The 20,696-nt window shown below is 47.2% G+C and overlaps 1 protein-coding gene across 2 annotated transcripts in view; it reads right to left on the bottom strand.

Moving 5' to 3' along the window:
* Nucleotides 1-20,696, bottom strand: part of TYROBP (transmembrane immune signaling adaptor TYROBP) — a 148,766-nt gene that overhangs the window by 2,537 nt on the left and 125,533 nt on the right. For both annotated transcript variants that reach the window (XM_063942203.1, XM_063942204.1), the window contains 2 exons: nt 7,934-8,065; nt 1,432-1,484 (listed from right to left, as the gene is read on the bottom strand). In XM_063942203.1, coding sequence (XP_063798273.1) covers nt 1,432-1,484; nt 7,934-8,065 — 185 coding nt within the window. The remainder of the gene's footprint in view (nt 1-1,431; nt 1,485-7,933; nt 8,066-20,696) is intronic.

The following is a 20,696-nucleotide window of genomic DNA, read 5'->3' as shown; positions in this document are numbered from 1 at the left end:
CCTATATACTTGTTATTGTATTCTATATGTATAGTACAAAAAAAAAAAAAACTTTTTTCATTTAAAGTTTTTAAAAATAGGTTCGGAGGTATGCTATAGGCGTTGTATACTGCTCTTATGTGAGTTCCTACTGTAGGTGTTATATACTACTCTTATGTAAGTTTGTACTATAGACATTATATACTACTCTTATGTGGGGTTCCTACTGTACTGTAGGCATTGCATATTACTCTTATGTAAGTTCCTACTGTAGGTGTTATATACTACTCTTATGAGTTTACTACTGTAGGTGTTGTATACTACTCTTATGTGATTTCCCAACTGTAGGCATTGTATACTTCTCTTACTGTTTCATACTGTAGGCATTGTTTACTACTGTTATGTGAGGACATACACAAAGCAATGGTGCCCCTACAGGACAAACACATAGCAATGGTGCCCCGTCAGGACATACACATAGCAATGATGCCTCTACAGGACACACACATAGCAATGGTGCCCCTACAGGACATACACATAGCAATGGTGCCCCTACAGGACAAACACATAGCAATGGTGCCCCTACAGGACAAACACATAGCAATGGTGCCCTACTGGACAAACACATAGCAATAGTGCCCCTACAGGACATACACATAGAAATGGTGCTCCCTACGGGATGTACACATAGCAATTGTGCCCCTACAGGACATACACATAGCAATGGTACCCCCTACAGGACATACACATAGCAATTATGCCCCTACAGGACACACACATAGCAATGGTGCCCCTACAGGACAAACACATTGCAATGGTGCTCTTAGAGGACAAACACATAGCAATGGTGCCCTACCGGACAAACACATAGCAATGGTGCCCCTACAGGACAAACACATAGCAATGTTGCCCCTACAGGACATACACATAGCAATGGTACCCCCTACAGGACATACACATAGCAATGGTACCCCCCTACAGGTCATATACATAGCATTGGTGCCCCTACAGGACATACATATAGCAATGGTACCCACTACAGGACATACATATAGCAATGGTGCCCCTACAGGACATACATATAGCAATGGTGCCTCTACAGGACATACACATAGCAATGGTACCCCCTACAGGACATATACATAGCACTGGTGCTCCTACAGGACATACATATAGCTATGGTGCCCCTACAGGACATACACATAGCAATGGTGCCTCTACAGGACATACACATAGCAATGGTGCCTCTACAGGACATACACATAGGTGCTACACTGTAATTCCATGTGAGGAATCCCTGCACTCAGCAGTACATGGCCATTCTTCTTACTGTACTTCTGGCTTCATATTTCCAAACAGTGAATCTTTGACATTTCCGTGCTGTAAACTTGCCACAGCATGTTTCTCATTCCACAACATAAAGCCAGGTGCATATTACAGTATGTGACTTACCTCATATGTAGGTTCATTTCCAGGTGCATTGTTCTTCTGTTTATCTAGTTTTTCTGAAGGATAAAGAGTCTATGTATTAGGAGACCGTGCTGTCACATTGGGTATAGACAAAATTGTAATGAAACCTTTGATTCCATCTTTCTTCTTTAATGATACATTATTTACACATAGTAAACTGCAATAATGGGTTTAAAGTCAATTGTCCAGAAAAGTCATTAGATTGCATCATGAACATGACCCATGGAGTCCTAAACCTTCATCCATCTACTCATCTCTATGACTTTAGTCTTTGCTATGAATGTATATTGTTTAGCTTATTATAGTACATACAATATTGCGCTGCTCACTGATTTAGGTATAGTAGTATATTTACCAAGCGCAGTGGCGGAACTTGTGAGTGGTGGGCCCAAGTGCAAAAATATATGATTAATTCTAAAAAAAAAAAAATTCATATTACGGACAAAAAGACACCAAAAACATTAAAAAATCTCATGTCGACCTTTTCATGTGTCGACCTATCCTGAGTCTACCTTTTCACGGTGTCAACCTTTTTTCACCAATAGTGGTCAACCTATTAACCGTCGAGCTTATCCAGGTCGAACCATTGACCGACAGTGACCCATTGGTCTTTATCACTGCGTATGGCCGAATATACACGTTCGAATACATAGATGAAAGAATTAAAGCATCAAATATTTCAAAAGACAAAACCAGTTTGATCTTGCTATTTAGATTATTGATGGTCATTCCGAGTTGATCGCTAGCTGCTTTCGTTCGCTGTGCAGCGATAAGGCAAAAAAACTGCACTTCTGCGCATGCGTATGCGGCACAATGCGCACGTGAGTCGCACTATTGCAACGAACGATGCAGTTTCACACAGGGTCTAGCGAAGCTTTTCAGTCGCACTGTTTGCCGCAGAGTGATTGACATGAAGAGGGCGTTTCTGGGTGTCAACTGACCGTTTTCAGGGAGTGTTTGGAAAAACGCAGGCGTGCCAGGGAAAACGCAGGTGTGGCTGGGCGAACGCTGGGCGGATGTGTGACGTCAAAACAGGAACTGAACAGGCTCGCAAACGCTGAGTAGGTATTGAGCTACTGTAAAACTGCAGAAAAAAAGTTGTAGCTGCTCTGCGATCCTTTCGTTCGCACTTCTGCTAAGCTAAAATACACTCCCAGTGGGAGGCGGCATAGCGTTTGCACGGCTGCTAAAAACTGCTAGCGAGCGAACAACTCGGAATGACCACCATTGTCACTTTAAATCTGCACCCGAGATGGATGAAATGGCAATGCTTCATGTAACTTGACTCTATTACATTAACCCCTGAATGTTCTTCAAAGCAAAATCAGCACCCTTACCCACTGAGCCAATATTTTCCCAAGCAGCTAAACCCTGGAGCGCGCTAACCCTGCTATGCTAGGTCCTTGCTCTCATGTAACCTGATATATAATCAGTGATATGATCTTCCACTCAACTGCAAGCAATAGATAAAACACTGAAATAGCCGTCACAATCTCAACAAAAAATCAGATTACAAACTCAAACAGAGCGTAGACGATGCATCAATAGCTGCAGAGGATACTAGGGAATAGTAAATACCACCAGTAGCTGTTTTGTTGCTCAAAGGTAATTTATTGATGCCTAATTAATTCACACTGTCATGAAAAGGTCTGTTTGCCCTTGACTATATTACAGCATGCAAGCCTTCAAACCAGAACTGTACATGGGACCTGATTCCTGTTTGTAAGTAAAGCAAAAAAAAAAAAAGCATGTAACTTTGTGTCTGGAACAAACCATGTTGCCATGCAAGGGGAGCAAATACATTCATATTATTTCTGTGCAGGGTAAATACTGGCTGCTTTTGTGTGTAGCCAGTGGTGCAAGTAGAAAAAATGTCTTATAGGTACTGTGCGCGCGCACCGAAGGCCAAAAAATGAGTGTGGTCAAATGTCGCAAGGGGCGTGGTCAATGAAAATGGGGGCGTGGTACACATATGCGGGAGGGGCATATACACATATGACCCCAGATACACGTTGCCCCACAGTGCCAGATACACATTGCCTCACTGTGCAAGATACACAAATACCCCCAGAGTGCCAGATATACATTGCCTCACAGTGCCAGATACACATTGCCTCACTGTGCCAGATACACAAATGCCCCCAGAGTGCCAGATATACATTACCTCACAGTGCCAGATACACAAATGCCCCCACTGTGTCAGATATTCAGTACATTGCCTCACAGTGCCAGATACAGAAATGCCCCAACAGTGGCAGATATGCCCCCAGTGCCAGATATGCCCCCAGTGCCAGACATGCCCTCAGTGTCAGATATGCCCCCAGTGCCAGATACACATGTCCCCCCCAGTGCCAGATATGACCCCAGTGCCAGATACACATGTCCCCCCAGTGCCAGATATGCCCTCAGTGTCAGATATGCCCCCAGTGCCAGATACACATGTCCCCCCAGTGCCAGATATATGCCCCAAGTGCTAGATATATGACCCCAGTGCCAGATACACATGTCCCCCCCAGTGCCAGATATGCCCCCAGTGCCAGATACACATGTCCCCCCAGTGCCAGATATGCCCCCCGTGCCAGATACACATGTCCCCCCAGTGCCAGATATATGCCCCCAGTGCCAGATATATGACCCCAGTGCCAGATACACATGTCCCTCCAGTGCCAGATATGCCCCCAGTGTCAGATATGCCCCCAGTACCAGACACACGTCCCCCTAGTGCCAGATATGCCCCCAGTGGCAGGTATACATGCCCCCCCCCCTTCCCCTGCTGCTCACCGCTGCTGTCGTGTGTGTGTGTGTGTGTGTGTGTGTGTGTGTGTGTGTGTGTGTGTGTGTGTGTGTGTGGGAAGGAGAGCGCAGTGTGCACCTCTCCTGCCCCTCATTCTCCGGCGGCGGTGCGGGTGTCTTCCTTCAATTCAGCGCCGATCCGTGAGCCAATCAAAGCTCGCGGTCCAGCAGCCTTGGCTGCCGGTCCGCGAGCTCTGATTGGCCCACGGGCAGCACTGAATTGAAGGAAGAGACTCAGGTACAGGAGAGGCAAACGCTGCGCTCTCCTCCCCTCGCAGCAGCGGCGGTGAGCAGCGGAGGGAGGGAGGGAGCGGCGAGGAGCGGCGACCCGTCAGCAGTGGGTACGGCGTACTCATGGCTAAATTCTTAAGGGTACGCCGTACCCACCCGTACCCGCCCACTTGCACCACTGCATGTAGCCCACAAATGTTAGCTTTATTTTTACACGGCAATTTAGATTTCCGTTCCTTCCAACACACCCCACCCAAACCTGACTCTCTCTGCACACTACTGAAATATTATTAGAATATACAGTACTTAGAGGCCTATTTAGTAACATTTTTTTTACCAAAAAAAATGTGGAAAAGGGTGTTTTTTCACACCCTTTTCACATTATTTTAGTATCATATATTAAAGGGTTTGGAGCAGTTTTCGTGAAAAACTGCTCCAAACCCTTTAATTGTAATTATTTTAGTAACCCAGATCGCATTCCCCCATACTTATAATGGGAAATGCTATATGCCCGAGTTTACTAAAAAAAAATGTCAAAACACACCGCAGTGTGCCCTGTGATAATAACACCAGCTCTGGCTGGCAAGATCACAAGGCAGCACTGTGATATGCAGCCTTTGCCAAGGTTTCTCTGCCCCCTGGCAGAGAAAGCTGTGCGGGACCCGGCCAGTGTGATCATCTGTGTGTCCGATGGACACACAAGCTGATCACTGGTTAAAACAACAACAACAACAACAAAAACATACTTGCCAGTCCAGGGAGCCGGTGATTGGTGCTCCAGTGCGGGCTGCCGGGCGCAGGGTCCTCCATGTTCTGCACTGTGACCCCCAATGCAGTAAAGTGACGCTGCAAAACGGCGGCTCAGTGTGATCAGCTCTGTGTGTCCAATGGACACACAAGCTGATCGCTGGTTAAAAAAAAAAAGTAAAAAAAACAAACATACTTACTAGTCCAGGGAGCCGGTGATCGGTGCGGGCTGCCGGGCGTCGGGTCCTACATGTGCTGCGCTGTGACCCCCAATGCAGTAAAGTGACGCTGCAAAACGGCAGCTCACTTTACAGCACCGGGGGTCACAGCAGAGCATAGGATCCAGCGCCCAGCAGCCCTGCAGGAGCAGTGATCACCGGCTCCATGGACTGGTAAGTATATTTACCGTGGGGGAATCCGCAGCACAGGGGGGAGTAGTCGTGATGTCGGCGGTGGCGGTGCATGTGCAGCGAGACATCTGGATATTTTTCCAGAAAAATACCCAGATGATGCTGAGGAGCGTCACCTGAATGCGATAATTAATACATCCGTGAGATGTAATCAATTATCGGAGTGCGGATTTGTTCGATTTTAAATCAGCACCTTAGAGTGCATCACAAACTCCCGCAGCTCAGTACAGAGCAAAGACACAATCTGAGTGAGAGCATACATTTTAAAGGGGAGTGGATGGAAGGGTTAACCTGGGGAGACACGATGGGGATAAGAGCACAGTGTAGTTCAAATAGGTGAGTTTTGAGGAAGCTTATGAAGCCTGGGAGAGAGTCTGAGAGAGTGAGGGAGAGCATTCCACAGGTTTTGGGGAAGCGTGGGAGAAGTTTTGGAGGTGGGAGTAAGAGGTGGATATTAGTGGGGAGGGGAGGCACAGGAGAAGGTGGGAAGGAATGTGGATTGAGATGATACTGGAGATGAAGTAGGGTGAGGAACAGGTGAGAGATTTGTAAGGTTATGGAGACGGTGATTACGTTGAATTCTGTATTGGATATGGACTGGTCGCATTGTCTGTGCAGAACTTTTTTAAACTTTTTTAGAGATATAAAAAAAAAAGGATTTATTTGAGTTCGTCAGTGTCTTCCACATAAGGAGATTGCTGACATCCTCTGTGACGCTGTTTCCACATTATAACAGTATTATATGACGTGAGAGCTAACAATTTATGTGTGGATATGTGTGCCATTCTATAAGATACATATTTTCATTTTCATGAATAATGTGTTCATTTTAGTCCATACTATTTACTAAGCCTTGGACGGAGATAAAGTACCAGCCAATCAGCTCCTAAATACCATGTTACAGGCTGTGTTTGTAATATGAGAGCTATGAGCTGATTGGCTGGTACTTTATCTCTATCCACTTTATCAGTCTCAAAGACTTAGTAAATAGACCCCTAAGACTGTTGCCAGTGCCGTTTCTTGCAGTGGGCGAGGGGCGCCGTCGCACGGGGCACCAGCTGCTGCACTTTTCGATGTTCTGGGTGCTCCCCCTCCTCCCCATCATTAGTACTTTACTCAGGGGGCTGGGATTCACGGAATGACGCGTTTGCGGAGTACTAATGACGGGGAGGAAGGGGGGGGGATTCGGAAGCAGAGGAGCTGCTGGCGCGCTCTGATATGAAGCAAGAGCCAGGGCGGCAGCAGCACCAACGACAGACCTGCCTGGGAGGAGGATGCAGACCATTGCACTGGAGATCGGTAAGAATAGCAGGATGGGGTGGGGAGGGACAGGATGGGCTAAGGTCGGTTTACTAGTGTAAGACAATAAAAATGAATACACAACTCCACTAGATAAATGTTAAAGGAAAATATATATAAAAAAAAAAAAATGTTACAGTGGCTTTATGAAATAATACAACCAGATTATTTACATGCGAATAATAACATTAGCATATTATATATGTATACTGTACTATCTATACTTCTGGTAGTAAAGCCATTGATGGACAATGCAACGTTCAGACAACGTTTGCAGAAAATAGACTGCAAATGGCTAATGGAAATACAAAACCAAACATCATCATTTCTTTGAAAAGTATAAGAATACAAAAAATTAATAAGATATAAACAAACAAAAATAATACAGAAGAAAAGATATCGGTAAATATCATCATGGCAGATGCAGTGTCTCCACCTGACTACGGCCCTCTATATTTGGGGCTCTGCATCTGGGAATGAAGCAGCTTGCATTGAACTGCCCGCGACACTCCCATATTATGCCCACAGTACGGCCCATTTTTCTGTGCACTACTAGCCACCGAGGGCATGAAGAGCCCACCGGGGAATGCTGTGGTATGGTGCAAGGGGCATTACTGTGTGGGGCTCAATATGGTGGAATTAATTTTTTTCCCCTGTGGTGGCCGAGGTCTGTTGGTGCAGGGTTAAAAAACTGGGGTGTAAGGTAGTCTTTTCAGGCCATTTTTAAGCAAAACCACGCCCATTTTAGTGAGGCCATCCCCCTCGTCAGGAAGCTTAGGCGCGCGCAAATTTGTATTTCTTATAACTTTAGGGGGGGCACATTTTTTAATGTCGATTGGGGGGGGGGGGGGCACATTTTTAAATCTCGCACTGGGAGCCAAATTGGCTAGAAACAGCCCTGACCATTTTATGTAATTCCTTAGTCTACTAAAGAAGCTGGATTATCCTGAAATGCAGACTGAACAATCGCTGTATGAATCTGGGACCATTCATCTGTTACTCACCCTGGTATTTCTTTGCCTGTATTTTGCTTGATACACAGTACGCCATAGCGGCGATCAGCATGGTAAAAATGATGTCACAGATGACGATTCCAATGAGGGCCCCAGAGTTCAGTTGTAAACAATTCTCACATCCTACGGGGAGATGACATACATATTAAGTGGTAATAACAGGACCATAGTCAGTGCTTAAAGTGGTCCTAGAGAGGTGGTGGAACTCACCCCAAAAGGGGTGTGGTCTTAAAAAGAAAGGGGCCTGGTCACACAATAGTAATAATGCCCACAGTAGTAGCACCCCTTATACACATAATGCCCACAGTAGTAGCAGCCCATAATACACATAATGCCCACAGCAGTAGCGCCTCTTATACAATGCCCACAGTAGTAGTGCTCCTTATGCAATGTCCACTGTACTGGTAGTGCCCACAGTGATAGTGCCCCTTATATAGAGCCCATAGTAGTGGTGCCCCTTATGCAATGCCCCCAGTAGTAGTGCCCCTTATGTCCCCAGGAGTGATGCCCCTTATGAAGTGCCCCCTTTACAATGCCCTCATTAGTAGTGCCCCCATTAGTAATGCCCTTTATGGTAATGCCCCTGTGTAGTATTGCCCCCAGTAGTAATGTCGCCTGTAGTAATGCCCCCAGTCGTTTAGCCCCCTGTAGTTTAGCCCCAGTAGTTATGCCCCCAGTAGTAATGCCCCTGCAGTTATGACCCCAGTAGTTTACCCCCACTTTAGTTTAGCCTCCCAGTGGTAATGCCCCCAGTAGTTTAGCCACTGTAGTTTAGTCCTCATGTAGTTTGCCCCATGTAGTTTAGCCCCCAGTGGTAATGGCCCCTGTAGTTTAGTCCCTGTAGTTATGCGCCCAGTAGTTTAGCCCCATGTAGTTTGCCCCAAGTAGTAATGCCCCCAGTAGTTTAGCCCCTGTAGTTATGCCCCCTGTAATTTGCCCCCTTGTAGTTTAGCCCCCCTGTAGTAATGCCCCTGCAGTTATGCCCCTGTAGTTATGCCACCAGTAGTAATGCTCCCCTGTAGTTTGCCCCCAGTAGTAATGCGCCCCTGTAGTTTGCCCCAGTAGTATGCCCCATGTAGCTTTCCCACAGTAGTTTGCCCCAAGTAGTAATGCTCCCAGTAGTTTAGCCCCTTGTAGTTTAGCCCCCAGTAGTAATGCCCCATGTAGTTTGCCCCCTTGTAGTTTAGCCCCCAAGTAGTAATGCCCCCTGTACAGTGCCAGATTAAGGTCCACATGGGCCTGGAGCTGAAATTTAGGAAGGGCCTATTATGTGCCTCGGCAGGAGGTGTGACAAGCGCTGCGGTAGTGTGATTAGTGATGTGGGAGTGTGACCAGTGTGGTGTGGGTGTGGTGTGGGTGTGGTCTAAATAGGGGTGTGGCCTGTGCCATGGGTGTGGCTATCTCGATGGAGGTCAAAGCTAATGCTTACCTTCAACCACTTAATAGTGGCGCTATAACAAGAAAAAGTTTGTAACCTCCATATAATACAGAGCATCAGTGACCACCATATATACAGAGAGCATCTCCGTGACCAGCATTTAATACAGGGAGCATCGCAGTGACCGCCATATGATACAGAGAGCTGTATCAACATACAAAGAAGGTGGAAAGGGGAGAAACGATGGGGCAAAACAGAGCAGGTGTGGAAAGATTGGAAAAGAGTGGGGCAATACAGAGGAGATAGGGAAAGCGAGCAGAGATAGGGGCAAAACAGAGCAAACAGTGAACTGAAGGCTCATGGGACACAGTTACTGATACAGAAACCTATTGACAGAGACACCACTTACCGACAGACATCTCTTACTGACACAGGCACACTTGCAGACAGACACTGCTTACCAACAGACATCCCTTACTGACACAAATACAAATATAGACTCACTTACTTACACACTTACTGAAACACCTAACTGACACACTTATGAACATACACACCACCTACTGACACAGACTTACTGATACATACCACTTACTGACACCTACACAGACACCTCTTACTGACACAGACACCTCTTACTGGCAGATATAACTTATGAACACAGGCACCCCTTACTGACATATTCCACTTACTGACACAGAAACACTTACTGACATACCTTACTAACACAAACATTTATTGACACAGACACCATTTACTGACATATGGCACTTACGGACACAGACACCACTTATTGGCACATACATACTTAATAATAGATACAACTTAGTGACACAAACACTCCTACTGGCAGGGTCTGGGCTGCCATCAAAAATTGTGGGGCCTGGGACTGAAAAAATATAGGTAACCCCCCCCCCCCCCCTCCCTCGACCCACATAGCCTCACACATGCATATGCTGCCCCATAGCCATATTTCCCTCTGTCTCTCAGTTACACCCCCTCCACACATTACCCTCTGCCTCAGTGACATGGCCACATTGACCTGTCTCTCAGTGACCCCCCTCGCCACATTCCCCTCTGTCTCTCAGTTACACCCCCTCCACACATTACCCTCTGCCTCAGTGACATGGCCACATTGACCTGTCTCTCAGTGACCCCCCTCGCCACATTCCCCTCTGTCTCTCAGTTACACCCCCTCCACACATTACCCTCTGTCTCAGTGACATGGCCACATTGACCTGTCTCTCAGTGACCCCCCTCGCCACATTCCCCTATGTCTCTCAAATACTGCCCCCACATTCCTATCTGTGTCAGTGACACCCACACATTTTCCTGTCTCTGTGACCCACCTCACCACGGGTGCGGTATGTAAGGTCGACAGTAAGTAGGTCGACCACTATTGGTCGACAGGGATGCTAGGTCGACAGGGTCTTTAGATCTACAGGTCAAAAGGTCAACATGATTTTTTGATGTTTTTTTTGTGTCGTTTTCTCCGTACAGTGACCGGGAACCCCAATTAGTTCACCGTGTCCCCTCGCATGCTTCGGGCTAGGTTACTATTCCCAATTGTAGTCCACATGGATAATAAAGTATGAAAAAGTTCAAAACAATTTTTTTTAAACTCACGTCGACCTTTTGACCTGTCGACCTAGAACATGTCGACCTAAAGACCCCGTCGACATAGAAACCCTGTCGACCTACTTATTGTCGACCAAAACATTGTCGACCTACTTACTGTTGACCTAAAGACCGGATCCCCTCCCCACATTCCCCTGTCTCTCAGTGAACCCCCCAAAAACATTCCCCTCTGTCTCTCAGTGACCACGACACTCACACTCACATTTCCTTCTGTTTCACCCCCCTCACACACACACCCACATACCCCTCTCGGCAGCAACATTAATATAAAGGTTATCACCAGTGAAAAGATGCTGGCTGCCGAGCACTCTCCTGGCCCACAAATGGTGGGCTGCCAGGTTGGCTGGTTACCGGGCCACATCTAAGCTGGAAGATAAGCTCTGCGCGGCCGGAGCTTAAGTACAGTGTCAGCCCCTTACTGTAAGAGCCAGAGGGAGCCCCACTTTCTATCCAGGAAAGGTACTCCTGTCCAGCAGTTCCCCCCAACCCCTGACGCAGCCCTGGACACGGACACCCCTTACTGACAGATACCACTTACCTATACAGATATCTCTAATGGACTCAGATAGCCCTTACGGACACAGAGACCTCTTACTGACATAGACACCCCTTACTGACAGACACACTAACTGACAGTCCACAAACACACTGATATAAACTTACTGACACACACACATACACAGACACTCCTTACTGATACAAACACATTTACTGACAGATACCACTTACTAACACAGATAACCCTTACTGACAAAGACGCCACTTACTGATACAGATGCCACTTGTTGGAACATACAAACTTACTGGCAGACACGCCTTACTGACATAGATACAACTTACTGACACAGACCACTTACTGAGACACCCCTTACTGACACAGACACTACTTACTAACAGATAACACTTATTAGTACATACATACTTACTAACACACAACCCTTACTGACACAGATACAACTTACTGATACAGATACCGCTTACTAACACAGATAAACTAAATGCCTCAGACATCACTTACTGACAATTTATATATAAATGTTTTATGCGGTAATGATATATAGCAGGTCAAATTATAATAATAAATGTGTGCTAAAGAATGAGCGCTTATGTTTTAATGTGGCACCTGTGAAAAAAAGTTAGTTATTAGTAACAAATGTTCACAGCCCTTTATATGAGCCCTTTGGCGGTGTAGTACACAGACTTGTCCGGAACTTAGACCTAACTGTCCCTACCTTACTGATGGCCACGGGATTCCTCAGCCTGGTGTAGAAGCGGCTGGCCGTGGCTTGCTGGTATAATCGCGTTTCACTACCGCTGCGTCCAGCGGGGGAGACGTGCTGCAGGGAAGTTGAGCAGATGACGTCACTCGGCAATCGCTGGATCCGCTGGACGTTAGTTTGTATAGATCCTTTGTGTTACCGCTTATCCACCACGTCTCCCCCGCTGGACGCAGCGGTAGTGAAACGCGATTATACCAGCAAGCCACGGACAGCTGCTTCTACACCAGGCTGAGGAATCCCGTGGCCATCAGTAAGGTAGGGACAGTTAGGTCTAAGTTCCGGACAAGTCTGTGTACTACACCGCCAAAGGGCTCATATAAAGGGCTGTAAACATTTGTTTTTAATAACTAACTTTTTTTCACAGGTGCCACATTAAAACATAAACGCTCATTCTTTACCACACCACTTACTGACAGGCACTACTAACTGACACACACAACACAAACTTACTGACGCAGTCACCACTTACTGATAGACATTACTTACTGGCACACACGCACAACATAGGCACTACTTACTGACACACACAGATACAACACAATACTTACTGACACAGACACAACTTACAGACAGACACTACTTACTGACACACAATGCAAAACTTACTGACACACATACCACACAAAACGTACTGATACAGACACCACTTACTGACAGATACTACATACTGACACACACGGCACAACACAAAACTTACTGACACAGACACCACTTACTGACATACACTACTTACTGACACACACAACACAAAACTTACTGACAGACACCACTTACTGACATACACTACTTACTGACACACACAACATAACATACTACTTACTGACACACACAACACAAAACTTACTGACAGACACCAGTAACTGACAGACACTACTTACTTACTGACACACACACCACAAAACTTACTGACACATACCACTTCCTGACACACACACGCAACACTTACTGACACAGACACCACTTACTGACACATACACATGCACACACACAACACACAAAACTTACTGATATTGACACCACTTACAGAGGAGGAGACCTCAGGGCCTGGTGTGGATTGCAAGTCACCTAAAAGACAGCTTTCCCAAAAGACAGCAGCCCCTCCCCAGACCCTCACCCTCTTTCATGAAGATTTTTCCTGTTGGGAAGCTGCAGCTGGGAGGGTAAGTATAAGCATGCATTTTGAATTGGTAGGGGGCGGAGCCTCAGGCCGAATGGGGGCGGAGCTACGGGCAGACCCGGGGGCGGAGCCTCACATCGATACTGCAAGGAAAGCCAGGTTTAGTGCCGTGGTGGGGTGAATGGGCAGCCGGAGGTGAGTGCGCTGCTGTGTGTGATGACAGGAAATATATATTTTCCTGTCAGCACTGGCCGCACTGCAGGGAACTCTCTGGGCCTATTTTCAATGGGGGCTTGGAGCTGCAGCTCCATCCGCCCCATTGTTAATCCGGCCCTGCCCCTGTAGTTATGTCACCAGTAGTAATGCGCCCCTGTAGTTTGCCCCCAGTGGTGAGCCCCCTGTTTCTTGCCCCCAGTAGACGTGCCGCTAGCACACTTAAAAAAACAACACCATACTTACTTACCAAGCCCCGCTCCTGTGTCCGACCACTGTGATCCTCCCGGCGTCCGGATCCCCAGCACTATGAGAGAGACATCATGATAACTCTCCCATAGCGCGCACTGACAGAGACGGGTGCCGGAAGCCGGAGCTCAGAAGTGAGCGCCTGCCGCCGGCTTCCGCTGTGGAGAGAGAGCCGGGAGACTGCTGGTAACACAGTCTCAGCGGGCGCCCGGCATCTCCCTGCGGCGCCGGCACACATCGGGTTAGATGAGCCGGAGGAGGCGGAGCTGCCCCGTGTCGGCTCACTTTAACCCCTGACCATAGTTATATGTGAGCCAAGCATCAGTAACAGGGATAATTTTTGCTTTACCCTTATGTATGACCTCATTGTCACTGGCAGAAGCGTTTACATGGGAGGAGACTACTTATTTTGGGGGAGAGATGTACTAAGCAGTGATAAAAGTGGAGAAGTGAGCCAGTGGAGAAGTTGCCCATAGCAACCAATCAGCTGCTCTGTATACTTTAATAGTATGCTAATTATAAATGTTACGTCAATGCAGATTGGTTGCCATGGGCAACTTCTCCACTGGCTCACTTCTACAATCTGTGTACTGCTTAGTACATGTCCACCTTAGTATTCTAGGTGCAGTGTCGAACTGGGGCATGAAAGGCCCACCGGGGGAATGCAGTGATAGGGGCCCATACTTAGGGGTGTGGCCAGCCTACAAAGGGGGTGTGGCCGGCCTCCACAGAGGCTTGAAATACACAATAGTCTAGTGCAGTGTAATGCAACATATCTACCATGTATAATACAAGTGCACAGTCTGGAACCTGATCCCTAGAGGAAGGAGTGGCTACTCAGGCAGTGGGAGCTACCGGTGGTTTCCCTGGTACCCTTGTGGGCCAGTCCGACCCTGTCTAGGTGCCATTAACAGAAGAAACCACTTCAACCTACTTCCCAACTGTCCCGAATACAGAATCCCTCGGGCGGGGTGCAGATTTGGAGAGCCAGTGATCACCGCTGCTCTGCTCTACAAAGCAGCCAGTGATCACTGAATAGATGCCGTACGCATGCCACGGCATCTATCAGTGCAGGGAGAGTTAGCCGGGGGCTGCCCAGCTGCTCACGGAGCGCTGGGCACCCACCAAGGCCATGCCCACTCCTCCCAAGGCCACACCCTTTTTTAGTTGCAGACGCCCCTCCGGCGTTGCTGGTATCGGATCACCAGTGGCAAAAGTTGGGAGGTATGCGCCAATAGAAAATATTCACCAAATATTTTTTTGGTCATGCAATTCTCTTTTTAAATTAAGGGGCTGATTCCTTGTCACAAAGAACGTAAATATTACCAGACTACTATCGTCAAGTTCCTTTGCATGCCCAGTAAGGCAGAATGAGGGCCTCCAGGATGATAATGACTTTTCCCCGCTCTGGAGAGCTATCGCTTTCCGCCACAACAACGTAGTACCGGCACCTGATGGTGTAATCGATCCATTGAGTGTCATTGTAATAAATAGGTCTCCTCAATCTCTAATTTCAGTTATAAGCCACAGAGAAGGGGGAGAACTGCACACAGTGTAAAATCACTTCTACTGGATGGGTTGCTGATGGATACCGGAGAAGGGTCAAATGATTCAATCAAAATTTCAATTTGTCAGATTTTGGTGAATCTGGAAAAGACGATTCGTCTTGTGATTCAGGCCTGACTTGCATGAGCCAATAAAACGCAGCCCCTGTTCAATCAGACCAATCACAGCACAGTTTAAATAGGCGCATGACCAAAACTCTATAATAGCACCATGCATGGCTGTAGAGTGGCTCTGACCAGTGCCGTAACTAGACATTTTAGCGCTGTGTGCAAGATAGGGCATCGGCGCCCCCCCCCCCCTCTATGCAAAAAAGGGGCAGTGCACGCCGTGGGTACGTGAAAAAATTATAGGGGCATGGCTTCATGGGGAAGGGGTGTGGTAACAAAATATTACCAATTCACATTGCATATTATAGTAGTCTCCATTATTCAAATTACGTCACACAGTAGCACCACTACACCAGGTATCTCTTACACATTACGGCAGACAGCGTCCCCTTTTTGCACATTACGGCAGACAGCGTCCCCTTTTTGCACATTACGGCAGACAGGGTCCCCTTTTTAAACATTACGGCAGACAGCGGCCCCTTTTAACATTACAGCAGTCAGCTTCCCCTTTTTACACATTACGGCAGACAGCATCCCCTTTTTACACATTACGGCAGACTGCGTCCCCCTTTTTACACATTACGGCAGACAGCGTTCCCTTTTTTACACATTACGGCAGACAGTGTCCCCCTTTTTACACAGTACAGCAGACAGCATCCCCTTTTTACACATTACGGCAGACAGCGTCCCCTTTTTACACATTACAGCAGACAGCGCCCCCCTTTTTACACATTACGGCAGACAGCGTCCCCTTTTTACACATTACGGCAGACAGCGTCCCCCTTTTTTACACATTACGGCAGACAGCGTCCCCTTTTTACACATTACGGCAGACAGCGTCCCCCTTTTTTACACATTACGGCAGACAGCGTCCCCCTTTTTACACATTACAGCAAGCAGCTGCCCCTTTTTACACATTACGGCAGACAGCGTCCCCCTTTTTACACATTATGGCAGACATCGTCCCCCTTTTTTACACATTTCGGCAGACAGCATCCCCCTTTTTACATATTACAGCAGTCAGCTGCCACTTTTTACACATTACGGCAGACAGCGTCCCCTTTTTACACATTTCGGCAGACAGCATCCCCCTTTTTACATATTACAGCAGTCAGCTGCCACTTTTTACACATTACGGCAGACAGCGTCCCCTTTTTTACACATTACAGCAGATAAAGTCCCCCTTTTACACATTAGGTAGACAGACCGATAGATAGATAGATAGATAGATAGATAGATAGATAGATAGATAGATAGATAGATAGATAGATAGATAGATAGACGAGACTTACCATTTCTCAGGTAGTCAGGCTCCTCGGTGCTGGCAGCTCTGGGTGGCAGGGGAGAAGGAGGAAGAAGGAGGGGTAGGAGGAGGAGGAGGGAGGAGGGAGCCGCAGCAGCGCACTGTAATTACCGGCTGCGCCGCATGCAGCTGTACCTCTCCTTCAGCATTGGCTGGCCGCCGCCGCTGTGAATGCTGGGATGAGGGAAGCGCATCCCAGCATTCACAGCAGCGCCGGGCCAGCCAATGCGGAAGGAGAGGGGACAGCTGCAGCTACCAATTACATAGTGTCAAAGTCGAAAAATATTGCAGTACACACATCACGTACAAACTACGCACAGATGGCCTCCGTGCGCGTACTTGCTCTGCTGTGCGTGCGCATATTCGCAATTTGCGTGTGGTCACTCCCGCGGACCTGCGTATTAGCGCGTGGTATGAGTATTTACGGTAGAGTTTGTGAACGCATGGAAAAGCCATCAAAACACATTACATATTTAATCCAAATAGTGCACAATGTACACATAGGGGTATATTTACTAAGGTCCCGATTTTGACCGAGATGCCGTTTTTTCTTCAAAGTGTCATCTCGGTCATTTACTAAGCAAAAATCACGGCAGTGATGAGGGCATTCGTAATATTTTGGAAGTCCTTGAAAAAAATCACGAATCAATACACCATCGGTCAAATACGCCTGCAAGTTGGTAGAAATCGGGAATTTACTAAAAAGTGCAAAACACAAACACTGCCGACAATAGCCAAACACTGCCGTGCTAAAATACAAATCGTGAAAAAGTGCTAAAAAAAAACAGACCTGCTTTTTTATCCCGTGTTTGGATAGGCATGCACGGATCCATGAGATCCGTGCATGTTTTTCAGTGGGAAGGGGGGGTAAATGTTATAAATTTTAAAAAAAAAATTGCGTGGGGTCCCCCCTCCTAAGGCAAACCAGCCTCGGGCTCTTTGAGCCGATCCTGGTTGCAGAAATATGGGGGGAAAATGGACAGGGGTTCCCCCATATTTAAGCAACCAGCATCGGGCTCTGCGCCTGGTCCTGGTTCCAAAAATACGGGGGACAAAAAGAGTAGGGGTCCCCCGTATTTTTGAAACCAGCACCGGGCTCCACTAGCTGGACAGATAATGCCACAGCCGGGGGTCACTTTTATACAGTGCCTTGCGGCCGTGGCATCAAATATCCAACTAGTCACCCCTGGCCGGGGTACCCTGGGGGAGTGGGAACCCCTTCGATCAAGGGGTCCCCCCCCCCAGCCACCCAAGGGCCAGGGGTGAAGCCCGAGGCTGTCCCCCCCATCCAATGGGCTGCGGATGGGGGGCTGATAGCCTTTGTTTGAAGTAATGAATATTGTTTTTAGTAGCAGTACTACAAGTCCCAGCAAGCCTCCCCCGCAAGCTGGTACTTGGAGAACCACAAGTACCAGCATGCGGCGGAAAAACTGGGCCGCTGGTACCTGTAGAACTACTACTAAAAAAATACCCCAAAAAAGACAAAACACACACACCTTGAAAGTAAAGTTTTAATACATCCATCCACACAAACATATACACATACTTACCTTATGTTCACACGCAGGTCGGTCCTCTTCTCCAGTAGAATCCATGGTGTACCTGTTGAAAAAATTATACTCACCAAATCCTGTGTAGATGGCTCCTCGGATAATCCAGTTGTAATCCACGTACTTGAAAAAAATAAAAAATCGCAGACCCGACCTCGCACTGAAAGGGGCCCAATGTTTTCACATGGGACCCCTTTCCCTGAATGCCAGAAACCCACTTTGACTTCTGTCTAAGTGGGTTTCTTCAGCCAATCAGGAAGCGCCACGTTGTAGCACCCTCCTGATCGGCTGTGTGCTCCTGTACTGACTGACAGGCGGCACACGGCAGTGTTACTATGTAGCGCCTATGCGCTCCATTGTAACCAATGGTGGGAACTTTCTGCTCAGCGGTTGACCGAAAGTGACCTCACCGCTGACCTGAAAGTTCCCACCATTGGTTACAATGGAGCGCATAGGCGCTACATTGTAACACTGCCGTGTGCCGCCTGTCAGTCAGTACAGGAGCACACAGCCGATCAGGAGGGTGCTACAACGTGGTGCTCCCTGATTGGCTGAAGAAACCCACTTAGACAGAAGTCAAAGTGGGTTTCTGGCATTCGGGGAAAGGGGTCCCATGTGAAAACATGGGGCCCCTTTCAGTGCGAGGTCGGGTCTGCGTTTTTTTATTTTTTTCAAGTACGTGGATTACAACTGGATTATCCGCGGAGCCTACTACACAGGATTTGGTGAGTATAATTTTTTCAACAGGTACACCATGGATTCTACTGGAGAAGAGGACCGACCTGCGTGTGAACATAAGGTAAGTATGTGTATATGTTTGTGTGGATGGATGTATTAAAACTTTACTTTCAAGGTGTGTGTGTTTTGTCTTTTTTGGGGTATTTTTTTAGTAGTAGTTCTACAGGTACCAGCGGCCCAGTTTTTCCGCCGCATGCTGGTACTTGTGGTTCTCCAAGTACCAGCTTGCGGGGGAGGCTTGCTGGGACTTGTAGTACTGCTACTAAAAACAATATTCATTACTTCAAACAAAGGCTATCAGCCCCCCATCCGCAGCCCATTGGATGGGGGGGACAGCCTCGGGCTTCACCCCTGGCCCTTGGGTGGCTGGGGGGGGGACCCCTTGATTGAAGGGGTTCCCACTCCCCCAGGGTACCCCGGCCAGGGGTGACTAGTTGGATATTTGATGCCACGGCCGCAAGGCACTGTATAAAAGTGACTCCCGGCTGTGGCATTATCTGTCCAGCTAGTGGAGCCCGGTGCTGGTTTCAAAAATACGGGGGACCCCTACTCTTTTTGTCCCCCGTATTTTTGGAACCAGGACCAGGCGCAGAGCCCGATGCTGGTTGCTTAAATATGGGGGAACCCCTGTCCATTTTTCCCCCATATTTCTGCAACCAGGATCGGCTCAAAGAGCCCGAGGCTGGTTTGCCTTAGGAGGGGGGACCCCACACATTTTTTTTTTTAACATTTAAACTATTTTTTTTTTTTTAACATGGTGCACAATGAAGCCCAGCACGGATCTTTCAGATACGGCTGAGATTCATTGTATTAAAGGCGGCAGTGTTTTACAATTCACTCACGTAAAACACTGCCAAAAAAAACGAATGACATCGACATCGGAAAACCCGAAAATGCAGAATACGGCAGCTTAGTAAATTAGTCGTAATCAATTCAAAAAGTTGCAATTTTACACTTTCGATGTCATTCGTGATTGAACTTTGACCTCAAACGGGAAAATACGAATCTTAGTAAATTTACCCCATAGTCTCCCTGCACCACATCAGAAAGTAACAGCAGTTTAAATGGTAACAGAACAAAGGGATTCACCTTTACAGGATAAGAGGGGACAGAACAAGGTTATAAGGTGGTGTTTGGTATCCAGCTGAATGGTATTTTAAGGGTAACATTCCGGTGTTGGTTTGAGAAAAATCGCATGTTCCTGCGGATAGTTATGTGCAGGAGCAGAATATAGATATAAACTGTATTTACTGTACATTATGTATGCGGCGGGAATCCAGAGGAGACCACCCACAAGACAGTTGGAACAGACATCGCCCACCTATTCAAACCGACCTATGACCTCTCCTGTACTGTAAATGACCATCCCTGTGTCCAATGGACAAAGAGATTACAGTATCCATTGTATTGTGTTTTGGATGAATTATATAAAGAGAGCCTGCAGCAGGCCTGGTCAGACACAAGACTCACAAAGTTATCTATTAGATGACCGAGGACCGGACCGGGTAGCGCGGCGAATCCACTCACGTATGTACCATTGAATGTAGCCATTATTCTGTTGTATTGTATTGTTTATATTGTAACCCCCTTTCAGCAATAATATGCTGTGGTGTCG

The sequence above is a fragment of the Pseudophryne corroboree genome, chromosome 10, assembly GCF_028390025.1.
Source record: "Pseudophryne corroboree isolate aPseCor3 chromosome 10, aPseCor3.hap2, whole genome shotgun sequence".
NCBI classification, from domain to species: Eukaryota; Metazoa; Chordata; class Amphibia; order Anura; family Myobatrachidae; genus Pseudophryne; species Pseudophryne corroboree.
The sequence above is the reverse complement of the archived record's forward strand: the minus strand, read 5'-3'. Positions and strand labels throughout refer to the sequence as shown.